Here is a 15,629-nt window from a genome sequence, read left to right as displayed (position 1 = left end):
CTCTGAAAAAGGCCTGATATATTTTCAGAATTATTTTTTAATAATTATTTTTGTGTTTGTTTGCCAAAAAATGAATATGATAGCAATTACAATAAGTTTAAATGCAATTCTCTTGCTGTTGAACTAGTGAGCTTTTTGTAAATTGCAATTAAAAACATGATAGTAACATATGGGGTATTTGCAGGTATGTTCCATGGAACTTTCATGAACCTGAGCCAGGAGTTTATAACTTCAGAGATGACAGAGATCTGGAGTATTTCCTGAAACTTGCTGATGAGATTGGCTTGTTGGTCATATTGAGAGCGGGACCTTACATATGTGCAGAATGGGACATGGTAAATATTTTCTTGCTTATTTGTGTTGGCTTGCCCTTACATGGTAAAGGCTGAAAAAATAATTTCTAAATCATAAAAAATTCCTGTGAATTTTTAAGAAAGTTTCAAAATCAATATTAGGGAAATACCTTTCAAAATTCCCTAATCAATATTAGGGAAATACCTTAATTAATGTATTTTTCAGACTATAAGTCACAGCAGTGTATAAGACGCACCAAGATTTTGAAGAGGTAAGTAAGAAAAAAATGTTTTGGTCCTCCCCAGCCTGCAGGAGCACTCTGCAGGCTTCAGCAGGACTGGGGGAAGGCAAAAACATCCCTGTTTTGGGGGGAAATGGGCAGAAAATAGGGCGGTTTTGGCAAAAATTGGGGCATTTTTGCCTTTCCCCAGCCCTGCTGAAGCCTGCAAAGTGCTTCTGGGGGCTGGGGGAAGACAAAAATGCCTCTCTTTTTGCAAAAAAGGCCTGTTTTTCACAAAAATTGCATTTTTGCCTTCCCTCAGCCCTGCTGAAGCCCGCAGAGTGCTTCTGGGGGAAGGCAAAAACACCTCAGTTTTTTGCCTATTTTTTTGCAAAAATGGGATGCGGGGGCAGGGCTTCGGGATGCCAAAAATGGCAGAATTGGGGGTATAAGATGAACCAACATTTCCACGCTCTTTTTTGCCTCTATGCTCCCAAAAATATGGTACACTAAATCAGTGGTCGTAAAATATGTGATTCTCAGTTTTGTCTAATTGAAGCATTGAGCCTTAAACGGGAATTTGGAATACAATTTTGTGTAGTTTATTAATTAGACTCCTTTTGTAGTAGTCTTTTCCATGGAATCAGACTCACTTAGATGTATGGAAGTATGTATGTACTACACAGTATATATGCATTTAACAGATTTATATGGCAGCCCAACTCATACGCAGTAATTGTGATTATTGAGTGGCTGGATAGAGCTATGTAGTTATTTATTTAATAATCATAAGCTATAATGATATTGACATTTTCTTTTCTAAGGAAGAAATTGCAATAATTACTTATTTGAAGCAAATTAATATATGAACTAAAACTATTTTCTATCCTTTATTCCAGTTGAGATCCTAAGGATATCTTAGATTTGCATCTTTTTTAAAATTTTGACAAGAACCACATAATGTTAATCCAGGCTACTTTTATGCTCAGTTGTAATTTTCATATTATTTTGTATATTTGGAGTGAGGAAGGGACCGAAAAACACTTATCCACTTCTTCCAAAATTAAGAACAACTTTGTTTAATAACATATTCTGCTAAACATGAGAGGTACTTGAGGACAGAGCTTATGTGGTCTTAGAATTGTTTCCTCCTCCCATTTCTATGGATTTATTAGATTGGATATTCTAGGAAGAATACACACACACACACACACACACACACACACACACACACATAGACACACGTCCTGGTATTTTGTGATTTTTTCTTGCTGTTTATCTTCAATTCGTGCATCTCTAGGTATTGCAATGTCAATGAACCATACTGTTTTCTTTACAACTATTATTATGTCAGGTGCGTTGTGGGCTAAGTGCCTGTCAGTCTGAATTCTGAAGTCCCACAAGATCTTGACTTTCTCATTCTCTAAAACCTTCTGAACCTGATGTTCCCAGTGGTTTTTGCTGTACTCAAATCCAAACTTTTGGCACAATTTCCAGTGAATGATCTTAGCAACGTGGTCATGGTGTTGTAGGTAGTCAGTTTGTGAAATTTTGCTGCACCCACTGATCAAGTGGTCGACTGTCTCGTCTTTCTCATTACAGAGGCGACATTTGCTGTTGGTGGTAACATGTTGAATTTTTGCCTTCATGCAGTTTGTGACTAAGGCTTGTTCTTGAACTGCCAAAATAAAGCCTTCTGTTTCTTTTTTCAGTGCTCCTGATCTTAACCAGTTCCAAGTTAGCTTTTGGTCAGCTTTGCCTTCAATACTTTTCAAGTATTGGCTATGCATAGCTTTGTTTTTCCAATTTTCAGCTCGCTTCTCAATTACTTCTTTCTTATGTTCAGCTTTTGACTTAGTTGTCTTTAAAAGTCCTCCTTTATTTATTTCCTTAAACATTGGTTCTTCACTTTTCTGGATGTAATCATTCAAACTGTGTTTTTCTTCTTCCACAGTCTGTTTTACTTGTAGGAGTCCTCGACCACCCTCTGCTCTTGGTAGATATAATCAGTCAATGTCACTTTTAGGGTGCAAAGCATGATTCATTGTCATAAGCTTCCTTGTTTTTCTGTCCAAATTGTCCAACTCCATCTAGTGAATTATTCCTGCAGAGTATCGAATCACAGGTATAGCCCAGGTATTTATGGCTTTTATGATGTTTCCTCCATTCAATTTGGACTTTAATATCTTGCAAAGTTAATTCCTTAGAGTTTAGAGTTTAGAGTTTAATAATATTTATATGCCGCCCAATCCTGTAGGACTCCGGGCGGCTTACAATACAGAAATAAAATCAAAAATAAAATACAGGGAAAAAGAAAAGATAGATTTAAAAAACAACACACCATACACTCCATTCTAAATGGGGCTGGACCGTATTTTAGGGTCAACAGCCCCAGGCCTGCCGGAACAGCCAGGTTTTAATGGCTTTCCGGAAGGCCGAGAGAGTGGGAAGAGTCCGGATCTCTGCGAGTAGATCATTCCACAGGGTCGGAGCAGCTACAGAGAAAGCCCTTACCCGAGTAGTCGCAAACCGGCATTGCCCAGTCGACGGTACCCAAAGGAGGCCCAGCCTGTGAGATCTTATGGGTCATTGGGAGGTATGTGGCAGGAGGCAGTCCCGCAGATATCCAGGTCCTAAGCCATGTAGGGCTTTAAAGGTAATAACCAGCACCTTGAAGCGCGTTCGGAGACCTATGGGGAGTCAGTGCAGCTTGCGGAGGATAGGTGTAACATGGGTGTATCTAGGTACACCTGATATCGCTCGCGTGACCTCATTCTGGACCAATTGTAGTCTCCGAACACTCTTCAGGGGCAGCCCCATGTAAAGGGCATTGCAGTAATCAAGCCTAGAGGTGACGAGAGCATGAGTGACCGTTTGAAGTGCCTCCCGGTCCAGGTAGGGCCGCAATTGGTGCACCAGGCGAACCTGGGCAAAAAAAACCCTGGTCACAGCTGACAGGTGGTATTCTAATGTCAGCTGCGAATCCAGGAGGACCCCCAAGTTGCGTACCCTCTCTGAGGGGTGAAGGGTTCCACCCCCCAGGCTAAGAGATGGAATATCTGGTCTGTCCTTGGGGGCAACATCAATAGCCACTCGGTCTTGTCTGGATTGAGTGCCATCTTGTTTACTCCCATCCAGACCCTGACAGCCTCCAGGCACTGGCACATCACTTCAACCGCTTCGCTGAATTGGCACGGGGCGGACAGATACAACTGGGTATTGTCTGCATATTGGTGGTATTTGATCCCGTGCTGGCGAATGATCTCACCCAGCGGCTTCATGTAGATGTTAAATAGGAGAGGGGACAAGACCGAGCCCTGAGGCACCCCATACTTTAGGGGCCTAGGGGTCGACCTCTGTCCTCCAACCAACACCGACTGTGACCTATCCGGGAGGTAAGAGGAGAACCACCGTAGAACGGTGCCTCCCACTCCCACCTCTCCCAATCGTCGCAGAAGGATACCATGGTCGATGGTATCGAAGGCCGCTGAGAGGTCAAGAAGCACAAGGATAGAGGGATGTCTTCTATCCCTGGCCCGCCAGAGATCATCGGTCAGCGCGACCAAAGCAGTTTCAGTAGAGTAACCAGGCCTGAAACCTGACTGAAAGGGATCTAGATAATCTGCTTCATCCAAGGTCCGTCGGAGTTGAAAGGCCAGCACGTTCTCAACAACCTTCCCTACAAAAGGGAGGTTGGAGAGAATAACTTTTAAGGATAGCTGGATCCAGAGAAGGCTTCTTAAGGAGGGGTCTTATCACCGTATCATTTAAGGGCAGCGGGAAAGATCCCTCCTGTAGAGAGGTATTAACAATCCTCTGGAGCCAGCCTCGTGTAACCTCCCTGCTGGTCGAGACCAGCCAGGAGGGACACGGGTCCAGTAAGCAGGTGGAGGCACTCACAGCTCCCATGGCCTTGTCCACTTCCTCAGGAGTGACAAGCTGGAACTCGCTGCAAGAAATCCAATCAAGACCCACTCTTGGCATCTCCGCAGGTACTGTCCAAGTGGAGTCCAGGTCCGTCCGAATCTGAGCGACTTTGTCCGACAGAAACTGAACAAATTCCTCAGCTCTTCCCTGTAAGGGTTCGCCCGTGTCCTTCCCTTTCAGGAGGGAGCGGGTTATCCTAAATAGGGCGGGCGGGCGGGAATCTGCAGACGCAATAAGAGTGGAAAATTGAGCACATTTTGCCGCCCGTATCGCCACTAGATAAGTCCTAATAAAGGCTCTTAATTGTGTTCGTTCAGATTCGGATTTACTGGCCCTCTAGCATCGTTCTAGGCATTTCTTTTGGGGCTTCATCTCCCGGAGTTCCTCGGTAAACCAAGGGGCCCTCCTGGATCCACTGCCGCGGAGAGGCCGCAAAGACGCAATCCGATCAAGAGCCTCAGCCGCCGCTCTGTTCCAAGCAGCAACCAAGGACTCTGTCGGATTATGGGCAAGGGAGTCAGGTTTCTCCCCAAGCTCCGTCTGAAATCTCAAAGGATCCATCAGGCGCCTGGGGCGGAACCATTTAATCAGTTCCACCTCGCTGCAGTGGGGGAGTAGTTTCTGAAAATCAAGCCTCAGTAGGAAGTGATCTGACCATGACAAGGGCAAGGTCTCTATGCCCTTCAGTTCCAGATCACATCTCCACTGCCCCGAGAGAAACACAAGGTCGAGAGTGTGTCCTGCTGTGTGAGTCGGACCCTGAATTACTTGGGTCAAGTCCATGGCTGTCATGGAAGCCATGAACTCCTGTGACCCATCAGAGCGTTCACCGAGAGATGGCAGGTTGAAGTCCCCCAGTACTATCAGTCTGGGGAACTCAACCGCCAGTCTGGCTACTGACTCCAGGAGCAAAGGCAGGGCTGTTGTAACGCAGCTGGGAGGTAGGTACGTTAGACACAAGCCCACTTGACCCCCAAGGTCCAGCTTCACCAGAAGAGACTCACACCCAACAGTCTCCGGAGCAGGGATCCCACGAGGTACTAATGATTTCCGGATGACAACTGCCACTCCCCCACCCCTTACTTGTTTGTTTGTTTGTTTGTTTGTTTGTTTGTTTGTTTGTCTTGTATGCCGCCCACTCCCGGAGGACTCCGGGCAGCTCACAAAAGACAAGGGAAAGGGGGGAACGAGACAAAGACAACATATTAAAAACAAAACCAACATTCACAATTTCCGTGGAGGTAGATGCTTCTCAGCTCCCCCCAGTCTGCTGGAACAGCCAGGACTTGGTGGCTTTGCGGAAGGCCGGGAGGGTAGTAAGGGTCCGGATCTCAACAGGGAGCTCGTTCCAGCGGGCCGGAGCTGCAACAGAGAAGGCCCTCCCCTCGGGAGTCGCCAGCCGACATTGGCTATTAGATGGAATCTGGAGGAGACCTAACCTGTGCGATCTAATTGGTCTGAGGGAGGTAATCGGCAGGAGGCGGTCTCTCAGGTACCCAGGTCCGATGCCATGTAGGGCTTTATAGGTAGCGACCAGCACCTTGAAGCGGATTCGGAGACTAATAGGTAGACAGTGCAGCTCGCGGAGGATAGGTGTAACGTGGCTGTACCTTGGTGCACCCACAATCGCTCGCGCGGCTGATTCTGGACTAATTGGAGTCTTCGAACACTCTTCAAGGGCAGCCCCATGTAGAGCGCATTACAATAATCCAGTCTTGAGGTCACAAGGGCGTGAGTGACTGTCTGAAGGGCCTCCCGATCCAGGTAGGGTCGCAATTGGTGCACCAGGCGGACCTGGGCAAAGGTCTCCCTGGTCACAGCCGACAGATGGTGTTCTAGAGTCAGCTGTGGGTCCAGGAGGACTCCCAAATTGCGAACTCTCTCTGAGGGGCGTATAATTTCGCTCCCCAGCCTGAGAGATGGAACAGTTAGACAATTTTTGGGAGGGAACATCAGAAGCCACTCGGTCTTGTCTGGATTGAGTGCCAACTTGTTTGCTCCCATCCAGACTCTAACAGCCTCCAGGCACTGGCACATCACTTCTACTGCTTCGCTGAGTTGGCACGGGGCAGACAGATACAGCTGTGTATCGTCTGCATATTGGTGATACTTAATCCCGTGCCGGCGTATGATCTCACCCAGCGGCTTCATGTAAATGTTAAATAGGAGGGGGGACAGCACCGAACCCTGCGGCACCCCATACTTGAGGGGCCTTGGGGTCGATCTCTGCCCTCTGACCAACACCGACTGCGACCTGAACGAGAGGTAGGAGGAGAACCACCGCAAAACGGTGCCTCCCACCCCCACCTCTCGCAACCATCGCAGAAGGATACCATGGTCGATGGTATCGAAGGCCGCTGAGAGGTCAAGAAGCACAGAGGGGTAACCCCTATCCCTGGCCCGCCAGAGATCATCGATCAGCACGACCAAAGCAGTTTCCGTGCTGTAACCAGGCCTGAAACCCGACTGAAAAGAGTCTAAATAATCGGCTTCATCCAAGGACCATCGGAGTTGCGAGGCCACCACTTTCTCAACAACCTTCCCTACAAAGGGAAGGTTGGAGACTGGATAATAGTTGCTCAAAATGGCTGGGTCCAGAGATGGTTTCTTCAGGAGGGGTCTCACCACCGCATCCTTTAGGAGTGGTGGGAAGATTCCCTCCTGGAGAGAGGTGTTCACAATCGTCTGGATCCAGCCGCGTGTCACCTCCCTGCTGGTCGAGACCAGCCAGGAGGGACACGGGTCCAGTATACAAGTGGAGGCACTCACCGCTCCCATGGCCTTGTCCACTTCATCAGGAGAAGCCCGTTGAAACTCCATCCATAAAGCATGCTCAAGACCCTCCCCCGGTACCTCGGCTGGTATCGTGCAATTGGAGTCCAGCTCTGTCCGAATCCGAGCGGCTTTATCTGTCAAATACTGGACAAATTCCTCAGCTCTACCCTGTAGAGGGTCACCTGCATCCCTCCCTTTCTGGGCACATTTTTGAGAGGGGGACTCCCCCCTCATGGCCCAGCCAGGTTTCAGTAATACATGCCAGATCTGCCCCCTCGTCTAATATTAAGTCCCGGACGAGGGGAGCTTTCTGAATCACAGACCTGGCATTTAGCAGCAGCAACCTGAGATCAGGGCCCCGACATCTCTTGCCACCTGGTCCTTGGGTTGAGTTTTCAGGGCCAGAATGAGGAATTGCTGTAATGTAGCGAGCCCTCCTTCCCCAGTAATGGCCAGCACTGAAACTCCCGTCGTACCTTCCTCTCCCAATCGTAACCGGGATGCTCCGGCCCATCCCCATTTCCGTGGCCACCGTTCTCCTCAGCAGGCCATTTACCCCATGCACTCCGGGACAAGAGGCAGAGTGCATGGGGTAAATGATACTAAAGAGATACTAAACAGTCATTCCCAACATGCATGCTCCACTATAACACTAAAAGCATAAATTACAATAGAACAGAGCATAGTTAAAAATTAGTTAAAAAGTGGGATCATTCACTAACATACATACAGCAAGCATTCCACATACAAGAGCAGTTCGCGCAGGTCTTAGTAGTTGTGCAAATAGTTCTTAGAGTTTGAAATAGTTAAAATGGTTGGAAACCAGCAATGGTCCACAGGTGGCATACAGGAGGGGGTCTCATCTTCCCCCTCTCCTGTAGGTCTGGAAGGTCCAAAAGGTCCAAAAGTCCAGGGCGGTTGAGGGGTGGCAGAGGGCCTCCCTACATGCTGTGAGTACCCCCACTCATCCAAAGTCCAAGGCACAGTAATGAGAGGAATTAAAGAAGTGCTGTCTGAGATGGTATTCCAGTGGCAGTGGCAGGTGGCAATGATCGATGCGACTGGGGCTGAAACAGCAAGTCCAGGGGCCCTGGAGTTATGGTTGGAGGAGGCTAGATATTCAGAAGCCCAGATAGAGAAGAGCCAGATGTCAGGCAGGTGGAGTAGAAGAGGGCTCCACAGTAGCGATGGTGGGCTGAGGAAGAAACTCACCAAGGAGAAAAGTCCGGTCAGGCAACAAACGGAGGAAAAAGGAGGCAGCACTGATGAAGAGGCCGAGCCAAACAAAGAGGGGGGGAGGGAGCATCTGGAAGGGCCAAGGCAGCGGCAAATACAGCCAGCCGCCCAATTCGGCCAGCCTCAATGGACGCACAGGTCATTCACCCCCCCTCCGGGGTGATGGTAGTCCAAAAAGGTCCCCAAAGGCTCACCAGATCGGGCGGGCAGAGTCAGAATATATCGCAGGCACCAAGAATCGATAAGAAACACCGCCATCGCCAGTGCGCCGCTGCCATCAAGCAGCATAGATCGTTCAACGCTGAGCGTTGCGAGGTCTGGGATCATCTGGGAGTGACGACCTCCCCAGCTATCTGGTCTCTTCAGGTGCCCCTGATCTTAGTCATCCCCGGGGACCTTTCTGAAGGATTATGGTGTCAGTTTGTAAGGTTTCCCAGCGCTTTTTCATCGGATTGAAACGGAGCGAAAAAGCAGAGCAGCCATTCCAAAACTTGACTTTATTATGCATTAAGTCAGAGGCCTCTAAAATCCCCATGTACTTGTAGCCTTCTTCTGGTCTTACTGCCTTTATCATTTCTTCATTCTCAAGTTCTATTCCATCATCTTGTATGACCTTGCTTGCTTTGGTTGCCATTGTTGCACATTTGTCAATTCCAAACTTCATACCAATATCTTGGCTAAATTCTTTTGTGCTTTCAATTAATAAATTCAGTTCAGCTTTTGTTTTACCAAACAGCTTCAAATCATCCATGTACACCAAGTGCGAAATTTTCAGTCCTTTTTTTTGCAAGCTCGTATCCACAGTTCATCTTCTTCAAAATGATTGTCAGTGGTAGCATTGAGAGTATAAAAGTAGAGGTGAAAGGGAATCACCCTGGAAAATGCCTCATTTAATTTCAACTTCACCCAGTTTTTCTTCATTTCTTCATAAGCTTTGTTTTCCAGAGGTTCATTGAAGTTTCCATGAATTTTTGTATGTTGCTGCTGATGCCAAAGATTTTCAGGCATTTCTTGATCCAGGTATGGGGAACTGAATCAAACACTTTCTTATAGTCTATCCAAGCCATGAACAAGTTGGTTCATTTTTTCTTTGAATTCTTTAGGATTAGCTTGTCAATCAGCAATTGGTCCTCTGTTCCTCTTGAATTTTTACAGCATCCTTTCTGTTCTACAGGAAGCAAGTTATTTCTTTCCAAGTATCCATAAATTTGGTTTGCAATGATACCAGTAAGGAGCTTGTATGTTGTTGGCAAACAGGTGATTGGCCTATAGTTTCCAGGATCCTTTCCTTTTCCTTTATCTTTTTGGATCAAAAATGTCCTTCCAGTTGTCATCCATTCATCATTTTCAGGTGTTTTTAAGATCTGGTTCATTTGGGCTGCCAACAATGTTCCCTCTAATTTTTTTTCAGTGTGAGCAGAAAAGTATAGTGTTTGAGCAGCACATTTTCATGCCTGAGCACCTGAATTTTTTTCATAGATGTCACCCAAGACAACGAAATCAGTGTTATTTGAAACTCAATTCTACCATGTAAATATCCATTAAGTAAAGAAATCTCCCTATACAGGTAGTCCTCAATTTATGACCATAATTGAGTCCAAAGTTTCTATTGTTAAGTGAGACATTTGTTAAGTGAGTTTTGCCCCATTTTACAACCTTTCTTGCTACAGTTAAGTGAATCACTGCGGTTAAATCAGTAACCTGGTTGTTAAAGTAATCTGACTTTCCTGCTGACTTTGCTTGGCAGAAGGTTGCAGAAGGTGAGCCTAGGAGTCCTGCAACCCTCATAAATATGAGGCAGTTGCTAAAGATCCAAATTTTGATCATGTGGCCATGGGGATGCTGCAATGATCATAAGTGTGAAGAACAGCTGTAATTCACTTTTTTCAGTGCTGATGTAGCTTTAGTCATTAAGTGAACTGTTGTAAGTTGAGGACTATACTTTCCCCCTTACTATCCAATAGTCTGCAGTGATATTAGCAAGCTATGAATAAATTACCAACTGATGTAGATTAGCAATTGGGGCACTTAAAGAAACAAACAAAGAGGGGAGAGGAGGGAAGGAAGGAAGGAAGGGAGAGGGAGACAGAGACAGAGAGAGACAAAAAAGGAAAGAGGAGAAAGAGAAAAAGAAAGGGGAGAGGAGGACGGGAGGATAAGAAAAAGAGGCAGAAAAAAGAAAGAGAGAGAAAGAGAAAAGGAAGAATGAAGGAAGTAAGGAAAGAAAAAGGAAAGAAAAAAGGAAGAAAGAAAAGAGGAGAGAAGAGAAGGAATAGAGGCCAAAAAAGCAAACAAGGAAAAGTAGGGGAAAAACTTTTACTGGAAAACACTATTTTTCCATCAGTGTAAAACTTTCCTAAACAAGGTTAATTTTCTGGATTTTGACTTTCCGGTCAGGTGGACCAAGAAGCCTTTATTTTCTTTTTGAGAAATAAAATCAAATAAAATCTGTGGAGCACCAGTTCGACTCCCCCTTCCTGCGAAAAAAACCTCAAGCCCCAATGCTCCGAACACAGAGGCTGGATTCAGACAACATGTGCACACCCGGCGTAGGTTTCCACTTGCTTGCGTGGCGAGCGTCTCCCACACACCTGCATCTCGGAAGCAGAGCCAACTGCGGGGAGCTCAGCCAGCCATGGGAGCTTAGTTGACAAACTGCGACGGACGCCTGCTCTGCACGTCCCGCGGAGAGTTGGCTGCTGCCGTTGCTGCTGCTGCTGCTTCCCTCCTCAGTAACTTTGATCCAGGAGGGAACGGCCTCCCTGTCAATCACGCCGGCGGAGGGAGCCCAATCGTAACCCTAGGCGGCCACAGGCCCACCCTCCTCTGGGTGTGTCCAGGCACTATAATATCCCAGCCCAGCTGACAGAAGCCTCCTAGCCGCCTGCAGACTAAAGTCCATCATGCTAAAGATCACTGCGCGGCAGTTGGAAACTGCTGCGCTGTGTATTTTTGCCCCCCGCGCGGCCACACACCCGTGCACCTTAGAGGGAACAGTGGCTGCCAACACTTGTAAGTGCCTTTAACCAGAAGTCATGTAACTCATCTGGTTCAGGTGCACTCCAGTTCTTCACTTTTCTTGTCTGTCTTTGCACCATTTTTTTTTGTTATTTTCACATCTTCCATTTTATGCAATTTAATAGAATCCTCAATCTGTTTGATCCATTCTACATTTCTGTTGTGGTTCTTGTTGTTTTCCCACAAATTCTTCCAGAATTTCAGAGCTTTCTCTTTATCAGGCTTTTCATTTGTTGTTACTCCATCTCCACTTTCTAAGCTTTTATAAAACTGGTGCTGATTTGCTCTGAACTGTGAGTTTTCCTTGAACTGAATTACTCGGTTTTCATATCTTTTAATCTTTTCAGCAACGGCAACGACCCTTTGCTTCAGCTCTTCAATTACTACCACAATCTCCTTATTCTCCAAATTCTATCTTACTTCCAGGCTGCTTTTGACCTGCTTGTTCTTTAGCTGACCTTGCCTTAGGTTCTTCAAGTTGCTGAAGTCTCCACGAAATTTTTTGATCTACAGTTCCAACCGAATTTTCCATTTAGGCTTCCTCTTCTTGCCTCTTTGGTTCTTTTGTATTTTCAAACCCAATTCTTTGGTGGTTATGAAGGCTGCTGCATACATCAGCTGGTTTGTTTCAGCTAATGTAGTGGTTTGAATGGTTTGCACAGCCTCATTGACCTTTTTTAGTACCTTTCTCAATTCTTTCCGGTTCACTTGGTCTGTTTAAGATCTTGCAAATTCATCGAATGTACTTGGCTGAAGTTAATTCCTTGCTTTGGGTCTGGTTGGTAGCTCAACAGCTGGAGTCCTAATCAAGGACCTAGGAACTGTTAAGGTAATGTTGGAGGATATAGCTGTTCCAATAAGGGTGGTTTTTTGTAGAATCAGAATGTTCAAGTCTGATAAATTTAAAATTTCCAAATAGCGAGGTAGCCCTTTGGGTATTGCTCCAAGGGCTCCAATTACAAACACATTATTATTATTATTATTATTATTATTATTATTATTATTATTATTATTATCATCATCATCATCATCATCATCATCATCATCATCATCATCATCATAGGGTGGTCTGCCTGCCTGGTTATTAGAAAAGGATTCAATTGTTCTTAGATCTTCTGATTCAGGTAAGAAAAGAAAATAACAAAATGTATTATAATATCTGTATTTATATGTGATGAAAATAAAATTAGGTTCTGGAAATTTGTGTTTGTGATCCCACAAATATGGGACCATTCAGATAAATATAATACAGGTAGTCCTCAATTTACAACTGAAAATTGGGATTAAAGCTTCCATCATCAAGCAGTTAGCTTGTTAAGTGAGTTGTGTCTGATTTTGCAAACTTTTTTGCTATCATTAAGCAAAGTATACAGTTGTTAAGTGAATCTAGCTTTCCCCACTGCTACTTATTGGGAGACCCTTGGTTGTAAGTGTAAGGGCTGGTCAAAAGTCACTTTTTTCAGTGATGCCATAATAGTACTTCCAAGAATTTTGGTTTATTTGCATCTGAACCTTCTCTGGAATACTCTTCCCCCGAGGTTTAATTTAATGAATTTTAAATAAATGTTTTAATGAATATGGTATTTTAAATTATGAATGGATTACTTATAATATTTTTATAATCAAATGAAACAAACAAAATGTTAAAAATTATGATTTTTACCAAGCACATCTAAATTATATTAAAGTAACCAAAATATCTTTACAATCCCCAAGGCATGTCATAACTTTTGAGTACCTCTAATGTTTGGAAATTGAAATTTAAAAAATTTGACATGCCCTAAAATTGCTTTGAGATGTATGTGTTTAGACAGCTACAATGAAACATATAAATACTCTAACTGTTATATTTTTTTCAGACTATTTAGCAGCTGTAGGAAGATGGATGAGGGTCTTATTACCAAAGATGAAGCCTCACCTTTATCAGAATGGGGGCCCCATTATTATGGTGCAGGTAGAATTTTGTTGAATAATAATAAGTTCTACAACTTTCAAACTTAAGAAATGTTTTTTTAAAGAAAGATACTGAATAAGATTAATGTATTTATTTGGAAATGTAATTCCTAAAGCAGTCTCTTACAGTTTTGGATTTTAATCTTATAAAAAGTTGGGTAAACCCATCTGATAAGCATCAGGTTAGTAAATATTGCACCAAAACCTTTATCATTTTAACTGGAATTGATGTCATACTCATTTTTGATCACATAATATTTTTGATTACATATATCATTAAGATACAATCTAATGCTGAAGTGGTTATTTAGAAATCCTTTAGACTTATGAAATGATTTTTGTTTAAGCAGCTTGTGCTGAAAAATGCAAGTGTCATAAAATTCATACCAATTCAGTTCATTTTTTATTTTCTAGATTTTATTCATACATTAATTCAGTAGAGTTTCTAAAATATTGGGTCTCATTCCAGTAAAATAGTGGGTCAAATTTCTACACATCTGATTTACAATCTCTTTCATTTCTATAAAATATTTTTATTTTGCTTTCTCAAAATTAAAGCTTATGAATTAGGCTGACGTCTGAAAAATTCATACTATCTGAAAGATGAACTTTGATAACGTCTGCAGCTATGATGTAGAAATTCTGAGGAAGATGTCTTCAGATCTGCATTGGACTAATAAAACCTGAATATGGCATTGACCTCATAACAAGACAGCATTTCAGGAGAATTCAAACGTAGCACCTGCTAGGATCTATGATACATCCTCACCTATTTCAGCTGACTTTGGATATATTTTACGGTGTATAAGATGCACTCCCCCACCAAAAAAGTGGGTGGAAATGTCTGTGCGTCTTATACAGCGAATGTTGCCACTGCCCCACCCATCCCCCAGGCCCCACCCTTTGGCCTATGCCTCTCAGCAATCTGCCTCCTTGCAGCAAACAACAAATAGCCTGGTCAGCTTCAGCACAGCCAGATTTAGCACGAGCAGCTGATTGGTGGTTGTATCGGCCTACTGGAATACGCTTATCAGTTGTTCCAGGCTGCAGTGATCACCTCTGCTGCCTGGAATGGGCCAAAAATGGGATGTGCAGAGGTTGAAAATAGGGTTTGTGGAGGTTGAAAAGGGGGTGCGTGGATGAGGCAATAGGCGGCAGCAGCAATAGGCGATGGCGATATCTGCAGCCTGGAACAGTTGATAGATGGTATTCTGGGAGGCAGATCCAACCGCCAATCAGCTGCTCGTGCTAAATTAGGCTGTGTTGAAGCTGACTAGGCTGATTGCTATTTGCTGCAAGGAGGCAAATTGCTGGGAGGCAGATTTTTTTTCTTGTTTTCCTCCCCAAAAGCTAGGTCTGTCTTACAGTCCAGAGCATCTTATAGGCTGAAAAATATGGTTCTTACCGGGTAATAAGTACCATTAAGGGTTAATTACACATTCTTTTGAATAGATGTGCTTATCAAAATTCAAAAGAAAGAAGAAATAGAAACTTGAACGTGTTAAGTAAAAATGAAAATTATGAAGAATGTGTCATATCCATATTATGAAAATAGCTAGTTTTTTCACTATTTCATTGGTCACTTACCTATCCGATTTGATTCATGAATGATTTGGTTGTTATAAAATAACAACATAAGCTTTAATAATAAGCTTGTTGTAATGTTAATAAGATGATCTTAGCTTTGAACCTAATCTTCTAAAGTATGGCCAGATTTATCCCTTTAGAAAAGGCCACAATGACTAAAAACTACTCTGAAATCTGTTAGAAATAAGAATAACACACTTCTATATAAAGAAAAAACATTTATGTTTTATCTTCAATTTAGCATGTGTCATCTCTCTTAAGAAAATAAAATCCCACAGAAGGCTAAAAACTAAACAAATAAATTTAATCTGACATTTATTTCCCATTTGATATTTTCCAGTTATAATTAATAGAGAACCGGGGGTGGGGAAGTTTTGAATTTCAAGTTACATGAAGCTTTGACCCTGAACTAAGAGTTTATTTTTGAATTGATCTAATCTCATTCCCTAACTGAGGACTTTTCTCCCATTTTTCCCCATAAATAAGAAAAAAACATATAAGAAAAACATATTGGATTCGAGAGCCAATGTCGCGACGATACAGATGTGCGGTCTCGATGTTCCAAGACCCCCGCTGATTCTTTTATTGCTACATGGTCCTTATGGACCTAAGCTGTCCC

General features: G+C 43.7%; 1 protein-coding gene across 3 annotated transcripts in view; it reads left to right on the top strand.

Annotated features, from left to right (window-relative positions):
• The window catches only part of GLB1 (galactosidase beta 1), a 233,819-nt gene that overhangs the window by 147,330 nt on the left and 70,860 nt on the right, over nt 1–15,629 (top strand). For all 3 annotated transcript variants that reach the window (XM_032237595.1, XM_032237594.1, XM_032237596.1), the window contains exons 3-5: nt 185–335; nt 12,534–12,594; nt 13,330–13,424. In XM_032237595.1, coding sequence (XP_032093486.1) covers nt 185–335; nt 12,534–12,594; nt 13,330–13,424 — 307 coding nt within the window. The remainder of the gene's footprint in view (nt 1–184; nt 336–12,533; nt 12,595–13,329; nt 13,425–15,629) is intronic.

Source organism: Thamnophis elegans, chromosome Z, assembly GCF_009769535.1.
Source record: "Thamnophis elegans isolate rThaEle1 chromosome Z, rThaEle1.pri, whole genome shotgun sequence".
NCBI lineage: Eukaryota > Metazoa > Chordata > Lepidosauria > Squamata > Colubridae > Thamnophis > Thamnophis elegans.
Note: the sequence above shows the minus strand (reverse complement) of the source record. Positions and strands in the feature narration are given on the sequence as shown.